This window comes from Trematomus bernacchii, unplaced genomic scaffold, assembly GCF_902827165.1.
Source record: "Trematomus bernacchii unplaced genomic scaffold, fTreBer1.1, whole genome shotgun sequence".
In the NCBI taxonomy this organism is placed as follows: Eukaryota; Metazoa; Chordata; class Actinopteri; order Perciformes; family Nototheniidae; genus Trematomus; species Trematomus bernacchii.
Genome location: NW_022987686.1, coordinates 224,834 through 235,326, shown reverse-complemented (window position 1 = coordinate 235,326; position 10,493 = coordinate 224,834). Strand labels below are relative to the sequence as shown.

The following is a 10,493-nucleotide window of genomic DNA, read 5'->3' as shown; positions in this document are numbered from 1 at the left end:
CAGCATATTCAGCTGCTGGTGGAGACGTTTCTTTTTGTAGACCATACATGCAGAGGTGGAAGAAGTATCCAGATGCTTTACTCGAGTAAAAGTACCAATACATAATTGTCAAAATACTTAATTGCAAGTAAAATTACTGCATTCATCAAATCTTACAAAAGTAGTATCTGCTAAATGTACTTAAAGTGTAAAAAGTAAAATAATCATTGTGCAGAAACATGGTCCCAGATAATTATATGTTTATATGTGACATGAATAGATAGTATTATTGCTTCAAGAAACATTTTTACTGTTGTAGACAAACAAAGTTATAATTTACTTTTTATAAAATTAGTTAGTCCACTAGTTTAATTTTTAGAGATGCATTTTGTTAAACCTCAAAATTGTACTTAAGTACAGTGAGTAAATGTACTTCTTCTCACCTACATGGATGCATTTACAATATTCATATTCATTGTTGTGTATTACAAAACACCTATGAGCACACCACATGTGTGAAGTAATTATTGAATGTGTATTTAAATAAACTGATTACATGGGATAACTGCTAGACTGCGAGAGCCCTTGCAGGGACCCCTAGGGGACCCCATTGATGTGTCTTCACTCTACTTTAATAGGCAATATCTGCACACAAGATATGAGGAAATAAAAGGAATTAGATAGAACGTGTCTTTATTTGAACAGCAAAACCATTTTTACATCGGAACAATAAAAGGAGTAAGACAATAATATAGCACACACAGTAGAGCGTGTATGTGTAAACGGCAGCAGGAGGAGGTGGAGGTCTCTGTCAAGCGGTCAGTCCTCCAGGAACCTTCAGCACCATGTGGATGTGGGACTGGTTCTGGATTCCATATTCACTCAGCAGCTCGTCGTCTCCATCCAGTATCTTATCTGTGAAGATCAGCCGCACAGCCCACACTCCTGTACACACACACACACACACACACACACACACACACACACACACACACACACACACACACACACACACACACACACACACACACACACACACACACACACACACACACACTGTTAACATCAAAATATACTTAAAGTACTCATTAGGAATAGAATAATATATATGACATGTTGTGATTATAATTATTAAAGTGTTATCAAAGCTGGTAAAGGTACAGCTAGTTGTAATGACTTAGTATACTGCAGGGTAGCTTGTGAATTTACTCCAGGTGTAGGCCTAACTAAAGTCGGTTTTAAGTGTTGATTATATTTCACATCATTAATCAAAGATCTGTAAAGTAACTAAAGGTACCAAATACATGCAGTGGAGTTCATGATTTACCTCTGAATTGTACTGGGGGACTTTTTTTTTTTTTAAATACTCAAGTAAAGTACAAGTCTCTCAAAAGAGTACTTGAGTCAATGTACTTAGTTACTTCCCCTCTTACCTGCGGTCTCGGGAAGCCTCTCTGCTATCTTCTCCTTCAGCTGCAGCACGGTCATGCTCTTGAACTGCTCCTCCGTGTTGCACATGTCGATCATGAGTATTTCACCTTTAAATCCGTGCACCACGACCTGGTAGATTTTCCCCATGGCTGTGTCTGTCTGGGCGCGAGCTGCTCCTTCGCTGGGAGAGAGGGTAATGCCACCTCAGGGTGCTGTGTATGCTGATCAACAGCAATCTGACGCAAGGGGGAGGGGGAGGGGAGGAGAATACTTTCACTTTCGTGCTGAAGCTATTATTATGATTATTACCATGATCATTTTGGGCATTTTAGTTTTATTTCTAATTTCTTATGTGTCAGTGTTTAGTAACTATTTACCTAAGTAAAATGTTAAAGGACTGGTACTTGAGTATTTTTAGCTACTTTGTACCCTTAGTACAATTCAAAGGTAAATCGTGTACTTTTACCCCACTACATTTATTTAATACATTTAGTTATAATTTACTTAATCAACACTTAAATCAGACTTTTGTTACACCTGGAGTAAATTCACAATCTACCATGCAGTATACAAAGCTATTACAACTAGCTGCACCTTTACCAGCTTTGAGAACACTTTAATGCATCAGTAATTATAATAAAAATCATTTTTTTTAATATCTGAAATGTGCCAATGTGCATAATGAGTGCTTTTACTTTTGGTACTATAAGTATATGTTGGTGCTAAAACTTTTGAATGCAGGACTTTTACTTGTAACAGAGTATTCCTACACTCTGGTACTTCTACTTTTGTACAAGATCTGAGTACTTCTTCCTCCTCTGGCCGTCTTGTGTGTAACACCACATGATTTTGAATACATCATTTTATTTAAAGCTATCTGTGATTTTATATTTATAATTTTAGTAACAGCACAAGGGCTACATATAGCATTTATGTAACACAGAAAAACAGCCAATGATGTGTTGACATGATTAGTGGAAATCACCTGATACTCCAGCAGTGTTTGGTATCTGACCAACGTCCTCTTTGTTTACCAGCTGTTCCACATTCTGGCTGTCATATAAGAAGTTTCTGTAAAACAAAGTGGTGTAAATATTAAACACATTAAGGGCCTTTTCTCCATACTTGAGGACACACATCAAGGCTGTCTTAAAAAATAATAATGTAAACAAAAGAAAGTAGAAGGGGAATTCAGAGCTGTTACTCTGCATTCACGTGATTTCTTGGAACTGCTGTGGGAAACTGAAAGTAAAAAAGAAAATCGGAGTCAGAGAAGTTGACACAGCAGCAGCCATTTTACTGCTCATCTCCCGAGTGCTGACACACGAAGTTAGGAGCAGAGGAGCTGAAACAAAATGACTACACCGGGTCAGGAGAAGAGATACGACCCGAAAGACACAACTCTGAAGTTTGTCAACAAACCGGATGCTCTGGATGCATTTCGTAAGCATTATCAAAAACCATTTAAACCAGAATCACAATAATTCACGTTTCTGTGCTGCGTGAATTGGTTATCCTGATTAACCTACACTACCTAATTGCTTAATCATTTACAAAACTTCAACTACTTTGCACACTTGTAATGTAAATATTATTACCCTATGTTCAATTTTAGTAGTATTAGCTTGATAAATTAGAGTATAACTTATTTTGTATTTATTTTGTAAATGTTGTATACTGTATAGATTTCTCCTGTTGATATGTACTGTACTGTATATATTCAACTTGTGTGCAAAACCTTGATAGCAGCTGTTACTGTAACAATATAATGTCCCAATTTGTATCTATTATTAAGTTAACAAATGGATTGCATGCAATGATATATAACGACAGAGGGAGATGTGTTTCTTAATTTCTTTTTAAAGGAATATAGGTGGGCTCTTTCATGCTGAATGTGCAGGGCTATATGTATGTGACTGTGACGATGAGTTCAATGTCTGCTCTTGTTGTTGTTCCCCTCAGCTCCGGAGGATGGAGATCAGGGTCTCTGTGCAGAGATGTCCTGCGGTCATGCAGTCACTCCACAGTCTCTCACTGGCTGGTGTCGCAGCCTGCTGGATCAGGTACTTTCCAACATGTTGTTTAAAGAGCACAAAGCCGGGTTCACTTAGTGTTAGAGAAGTGATGTTGCAAACAGAAACAGAAACACAAACACATATTTTCCACCTCTACTTTTTACTGACTATAAAAACTGTGTTAGACCACTTATTATATGGAAATGGTGTTTTGTCATCAGTGTATAAGTGTCTTGTTGCCCATGCTACTGGATCCCTCCTCTGTTGCTCTCCCCGAGGTTTCTCCCATTTTTCCCCTTAAACTGTGGGTTTTTTCTCCGGAAGTTTTTCCTTGTACGATGTGAGGGTCTAAGGACAGAGGGTGTCGTTTTTCTCATACTGATATTCTGCACAAACTGTGCTGTTATATTTTCTGTAAAGTGTCTTTACTGTAAGGTAATTATTATATGTACAGCACTTTGGCTCAACCAAAAATCGTTTTAAAAATGTGCTATATAAATAAAACTTGATTTGATTTGATTTGATGCTTGATGATGTCGATTTATTATTTAGTTTTACACCTTTCCTGGTTCTACATGTAAAGGATTCTCAACTCCCCACACACACTGCAATATAACTCAATGTGTATTTTTGATTTTCAGGGCCAGTACAAGTTTAAGTGCCCTGCTTTGAAGGATGGCACCGTGAAGAAGTGTGATAAAGAGTGGTCCTATCAAGAGGTGCGCCGGCTGGCAGTGCTGACAGTTGAAGAGATGGCGTACTTTGAAGAGAAGATGGCACGTCTGGCTGCCACAGAGTACTGTGAATTCAAAACAGTGAGTGGTTTGTTTCTAATATCATCAAATCATGCGGAAAACAGAAAAAAAGGTTTAGGTCCGATAAAGATTTTAAGTCCAGGTTCTAGGTACACTTGTGATGTCACAACGTTATAATATTTACTAAGTGCCACTACAGTACCGTTACAGTAGTTACTCGCCAAATTTGATGCAGAGATGCTGAGAGGAAAGATGTGAAAGACCATGAAACACCGACCAATCAGAGCATTCTGGGCTTTTTTGGGAAGGGGCTTAAAGAGCCAGGTGTTATGTTATTCAGACAGACAGCATGAGAGATGTAATGTGTGTTTCGAACATTAAAGCATGTAGACATGATCTATAGCAGAAACCAAAATACAAGTACAAACCTGAAAACAAGCCTGATGTGTCCTAGTAATATTTTACCTATATATTTGTTATAATTATGATTGAACTCAAACCAGCAGCAACTTAACTTAGCTTACTGTAGCTCAAAGACTGGAAAAAAGTGGGAACCGCTATCCCCTGACCCCGCTCTTTCAAAAGGCGTCCATGTCTGCTTACCAGCACCTTGAAACCAGTTCTTGTGTGTACAAATCGTAGCCATTACATTTTTACTCTTTCGTTATTGTATGGAGTTATACATGAGAGATAGAAGATGTTAATAATAATGGGAGAGATGTGAGAGCCAAGTCTAAATCTATAAAATGTTGGACTAAAGGGGCCATTTTATGCTAATTTTCAGGTTCATATTTGTATTGTGTGCCTCTGCTGTGACATGTTTCCATGCTTTAATGTTCAAAAAGCTCTTTATTTTTCTCCTACTGCCTGTCTGAAGCCAGAGCCCAGTCTGCTCTGATTGGTTAGCTGGCCGTCCCTGTTGTGATTGGTCCACCACCTAGAGATGTCCCACCCCTTAGCATATATCGCATACAATGTGTCGGAGCACTAGCCAATAGAAGCGTTTGAAGTAGTGATGTCACTATGTCCAGGAAGTAAACAAAGGAGTCCAATCCAGGGTTGCGGTCGAATAGTCCATTTAGCTTAGGAACCTTCCTAACGGAGTGAAATGACCCGGAAGTCCCTCAGTGGCAGCCATGATAAGTGCCGTTCGAATTCTCTAAATTAAAGGAAAGGAGGTTTCAAACTTCTTTTATAACCTCCTTTAGCTTAGGAACCACTGGACCTCCCTAACCGAAAGGAGAGGAGAAAATGCTGCCCCACAATGCCTTGCGGCCGCGGCATTTGCCGTCACACAACAGTCGGCCGTTCACGGAAACAATCGATTATGAACGAGAAATGATATCATGAAAGTTACGGTTCAAAACGTATGTGGTAAGTTGCCAAAGTGCTTTGTTTTGAACGTTCATCAGTATTATAATCAAAAAGAGAAATATGAATGTTAGTTTTTACTGAAATGATCAAATAAAGTCAACATTTCACAGTCTTTACTGAGCTGTGTGGGGTTTGTTCAACTTTTAAAAAGATGTTTGAATGGTGATATACACAGTGATAGATGTTAAGGACTAACGTTTATAATACATACATTTGTATTGCTTTTAAGATCTTTTCATAGTTCATACAATCATACGTATTGGGATCATTTGTATTAATGTGGACCTGAGGGAGAGGGTGACGAGCATAAGTTTCACTTTCCTTTTTTATTTCAATTCCAACTTTGGTCATGAAGAATATGTTTCTCTGTTGTCCCCGTTCATAAAGCATAAAACAACAGCATCAGAGCACGGTGCAGAGTTTACAGTAGTCCCTCGTTCTTATTAAACATCCATGTTGTAGTCCGCTGTATAGAAAACTGTAGTTTCCATAGTTTCCCCACAGCAGCAGGCGCACATTTATGACCTCTGCTGGCGCATCATAAACACGTCGGATAGTGAAAGTGCAGTCGGATTCTCTAAAGTACCGCAGTCTCTTCTCCTAAATCTTTTTGAATTCTCCTATCCACTATCCCTTAACCCCATGATGTTTCACTCCGAGGTCAAGGAATAGACGATAGGGTTAGAACTTAGGAGCTGTTTTTTTGGAGTATTCGACCGCAACCCAGGTGTCTCAGGCAGGGATTTTAGCCTTTGCAGACCATTTAAATTCACAAGAATCTAAAAAGCCCACTACAGGAACAGGAAAAACCCCCAAAGCATAACAGGGCCCCTTTAACTTTTTCTCACATCCCATCCAACAGTGTCCTGGCTGTGAAACGTATGTGGAGAGAGAGGACCAGAGCAACCTCAGCGTGAGGTGCACGATTTGCACGGACGAAAAGAAGAAGGTTTACGACTTCTGCTGGCAGTGTCTGAAGGAGTGGAAAGGTGCAGCACTGCGCACGGACCGCTGCGACAACGACGGCTGCATCAACGCGGTCCTGGAGCTCCTCAAGAACTGCAAGACCACCACCCTCTCTGAGGTACAGGGGGTCGATGCGTGTCCCTCCATCCGGGCCTGTCCCACCTGTGGTACAAAGGTGGAGCACGACACGACGGGCTGTAAGAACATAATCTGTCCTCGCTGTCAGGTGGAGTTCTGCTTTGTGTGTCTGAAGCTCACTCCTGAGTGCCTGCAGACGAGCTCCTACTTCCTCCCCTGCAGTGCTGGCGTGGCTCCCAGACAAACCTCCATACCTGTGTGGCACCGAAACTAAGAGAAAATCTGCACACACATTAATGTAGTTTACTGTCTTTTTCTGTCATCTTTCCTTGGATTTCAATGCAATGGGCCAAAAGTGTAGACTTATAATCTTATTTGTTCATGTATATTGTAACATTGAAAATATCTGCTTTCTTTTCTCTTAATGTTTTATAATGCACTTTTTGTAATGTTGTTGGATCTCTTTTCAATAATAGTTCATCATTAATAACTGAATAAATAAAATGTCCCTTAACATGAGTGTGGAACGTCTATTTGATGTCAAACAGGTGCACATAATACAAGTTGTAAATGGGTAAAATAAAAAACTATTAGCATTTTAATAACCGAATCACCAGTGGTGTAAAGTAGATTTACTCAAGTACTACTGTCCTACTTAAGTACAATGTTGAGATACTTGTGCTTTACTTGAGTATTTCCATTTTTTTTTTAGATATCTTTAGTTACTTTACAGATGTGGATGAATGATGTGAAATATAATCAACCAATAAATCATACTTTAGTTACACCTAGAGTAAATTCTCAAGCTACCCTGCAGTATACAAAGTCATTCAAACTAGCTGCACCTTTACCAGCTTTGATGACACTTTAATGATCAATCATTATAAAACATATCATATATATTATTCTGAAATGGACCAATCTGCATAATGAGATTTACTTCTGGTACTTTAAGTATATTTGATGCTAATACTTTTACTTGAGTAACATTTTGAATGAAGCACTTTTACTTGTTACTGTATTCCTACTCTGGTACTTCTACTTTTAATCAAGTACAAGATGAGAGTACTCCTCCCACTTCTGCAAATGACTAAATAAATGTTTCCTTTCAATGCAGAACTTATATTTGATGTTAAACAGTTCTTCTGAAATCATTTCCTGCATCCTAGACAGAGTTGGAAAAAGCTTTGCACCTGTATAACCTTTAGTGCAGAATAACCTGACAGTCAAGTATGCACAGGAGGAGCTGTAGCGTCCCCTAGAGGTTCATCTGAAAATAACACTGACTGGTGACAAGTTTTGAATTTGGAAAAAAAGGAACAATCCAACAAAGTCGCAACAGAAATTGACCAAAAGTCATATTTTTAAAATGTAGGTGTTTAAATGTTAGAATTCAATCACATCCTTTCCTCATCATACCCAGTTACGTAATTCCTCTGCCTGGCATTGCCTCCATTATACTCTTCCTTAACAGATGTCAGGTAATAGCTTCTAAACATAACATTACATCTCTTCAATATGAATTATCTTTACCTCTGATGCATCATGACTGGTCAAAGGTACAACTTTAGGTATTCTACTGATCCTGCCGACCATTCACTGAGGGGGAAGAGCAGAAATCAGTGCATTTCCTTTAGAAAATAAAGGGTAAGATATTACCGTATTGACGTATGCAGTCAGCAGAGTTTATGTTAGATAGTAGAAATAGTAGTTTGGTCATCAGGTAACCTCGTCAAAGGCTCTGCATGCTACCACACACCCAGCTTTTTTGTGATGTTATCGGTTTATGCTGAATATCTTTTGAAGTCACCAAAGAAGGAATCAAGTTGAAGATCAATACACTCATTGCCAGGATTATAACAGGTGTGCCTGCAAAGAGTTAAGAAACAGAAACCACTCTATATCCCCTCAAAACATTTTAAATCCATTATACGGCATGAAGTTGGACTTTGGGTGCTTATGTTGGGAAGAAATTGCGAATTAGGCAAAGCATGTGGCGACAAAATATGATATTATATTTAACGGTTACAAGAGATAGAATACCGACAACTCTTGCACCCCAGGAAATAGGTGTAACAGAGAAATTAAATATCGGCTACCAAAAAGCTTGAGTTCACAACAAAGTCACGTTCACAAATAAATGTATTTTTACTATTTAACCATCATAAGAAACTTGAAAGAAATTATTGCTCAAAGATAAAAAAAAAATTGTCCAGTACCAACATACCATAAATATTGGTTTGAAAATAAGTCTTTACTACAAAATTAGCTTTACTTAAAACTCATTTAAACTTACGTATACTCACCACAGGTGCAGTCACAGCAAACATTGAGGGGAGACAAGCTGTGACTGGCACTCAACTCCACTAAGGAAAATAAATAACTGAAACAAAGCTAAACAAAATCTCAGTAGGTTTTAAAATACTTAGTGTAACAATTTACGAGAAAGCTAAAAATGGATAAAGCAGGCAGGACAACAAAGGCGTACCGACACATAAATTGGCTAAAAAACTGTAACACCAACCCCGACAGAGGCAAAGGGATGAGGAAAGGTCCAGGTGACTTATTTGATCAGTCCCTAATTAGGGAATTGGTTGGAGGAGTCAGGCCTGGAGATGCGTTCAATGACTGCACTCACCACACACGTACATGTAATGTCTGTGGAGAATAAACCAACTGCAACCAGCCTGTATCTTAACATGAGAGAACCCCATGTTGGAGAAAACTTGTCGACCATTTTTTCTACACTGAACAAACTGAACCGTTGACTTTAATTAAATGCATTATGTGAATACGTTTCACAAAACTGTCTTAGGTTAGTTGAAAGCGATAACATTAAGTTGATCCTATTAAACTAAATTGCTTTCAACTAACCTAATAGTTTTGTGAAACTTGTTTTTTCAGTGTACATAACAGGCAGGGAAATTGAACAGCTCTTTACTGATGTAGGCGTCACATAAATAATAAGCTACTACAAACTAAGTAGTACAATGAGTAAAGTACTCAAGCAACATTTTGACATGTTCTATATAGAGCCTATTTCTCTACTATATTTCAGAGGCAAGTATTGGTCTTTTGTCTATTGATCTGCATGTATCTGTAAGGCAACATATACTAACATGTTAAGATGCAGCACAATACTGTAGCCTTATCTACCCTGTAGTATACATTCATCAAAGAAACCAGGTTTACTATAATAAAAGTGTATTTGTTCATTTATATTGCGAGCATAAAACACATCTGTTTTTGCACAATGTTTTAAAATGCATTATTTGACATGTTGCCACTGAAGGCTGCTTCCTTAGTCATTAACCACTGCATCACTGAATCAGGCTTTTCTTAGTCAGTGTAGATTTTATATTGGATGTCAAACAGCTGCACATTAGTGAATATGTTGGACTAGGTTAAACATCAGCTACATCTTAACATTTATTCACATACAATATAACATTTTAAATATATTTTACATATTGTAACGTAGTTTGGCTGAAGAAAAGTGTTTCAATATCCAACAGAGTCACAGAAATAAACAGGAAATGTCACAAGGTGTTTAAATGTTAGGGTTAAACAAATGACCCTTTGACCTACATACATAATGACACATTTTTAAGACACATTTAGTAATTTACCAACCGGTAACACTTTTCATGTGTTGCCTGATGATTGATTTGCATCATGAAACGGAAGTGGACTGATAGTGATGACAGTGAATTGCAAGCTCCTACTTCCTCCCTGCAGTGCTGGCGTGGCTCCCAGACAAACCTCCATACCTGTGTGGCACCGAAACTAAGAGAAAATCTGCACACACATTAATGTAGTTTACTGTCTTTTTCTGTCATCTTTCCTTGGATTTCAATGCAAATGGCCAAAAGTGTAGACTTATAAGCTTATTTGT

At 38.2% G+C, this 10,493-nt stretch overlaps 2 protein-coding genes across 2 annotated transcripts; one reads left to right on the top strand and one right to left on the bottom strand.

Annotated features, from left to right (window-relative positions):
- Positions 1 to 655: 655 nt before the first annotated feature.
- On the bottom strand, positions 656 to 2,414 carry zgc:194655 (uncharacterized protein LOC794380 homolog). Its single transcript, XM_034136892.1, has 3 exons — positions 2,396 to 2,414; positions 1,413 to 1,646; positions 656 to 924 (listed from the first exon to the last, which is right to left on the bottom strand). The coding sequence occupies exons 2-3, from the start codon at positions 1,555 to 1,557 to the stop codon at positions 791 to 793; spliced, it is 279 nt and encodes a 92-aa protein (XP_033992783.1). The 5' UTR covers positions 1,558 to 1,646; positions 2,396 to 2,414; the 3' UTR covers positions 656 to 790.
- A 96-nt stretch (positions 2,415 to 2,510) lies between these two features.
- On the top strand, positions 2,511 to 7,117 carry si:ch211-212k18.15 (putative E3 ubiquitin-protein ligase ARI6). The gene is made up of 4 exons (XM_034136891.1): positions 2,511 to 2,853; positions 3,373 to 3,473; positions 4,067 to 4,240; positions 6,417 to 7,117. Exons 1-4 carry the CDS (start codon positions 2,766 to 2,768, stop codon positions 6,870 to 6,872), a joined length of 819 nt encoding a protein of 272 aa, XP_033992782.1. The 5' UTR covers positions 2,511 to 2,765; the 3' UTR covers positions 6,873 to 7,117.
- Positions 7,118 to 10,493: the final 3,376 nt, after the last annotated feature.

Coding starts and splice junctions, on each gene's coding strand:
- zgc:194655 (XM_034136892.1), bottom strand. CDS start 1,557: ATGGGGAAAATCTACCAGGTCGTGGTGCACGGATTTAAAGGTGAAATA. Junction 925..1,412: donor GAGGCTTCCCGAGACCGCAG/GTAAGAGGGGAA, acceptor GTGTGTGTACAG/GAGTGTGGGCTGTGCGGCTG.
- si:ch211-212k18.15 (XM_034136891.1), top strand. CDS start 2,766: ATGACTACACCGGGTCAGGAGAAGAGATACGACCCGAAAGACACAACT. Junction 2,854..3,372: donor GGATGCTCTGGATGCATTTC/GTAAGCATTATC, acceptor TGTTCCCCTCAG/CTCCGGAGGATGGAGATCAG. Junction 4,241..6,416: donor AGTACTGTGAATTCAAAACA/GTGAGTGGTTTG, acceptor CCCATCCAACAG/TGTCCTGGCTGTGAAACGTA.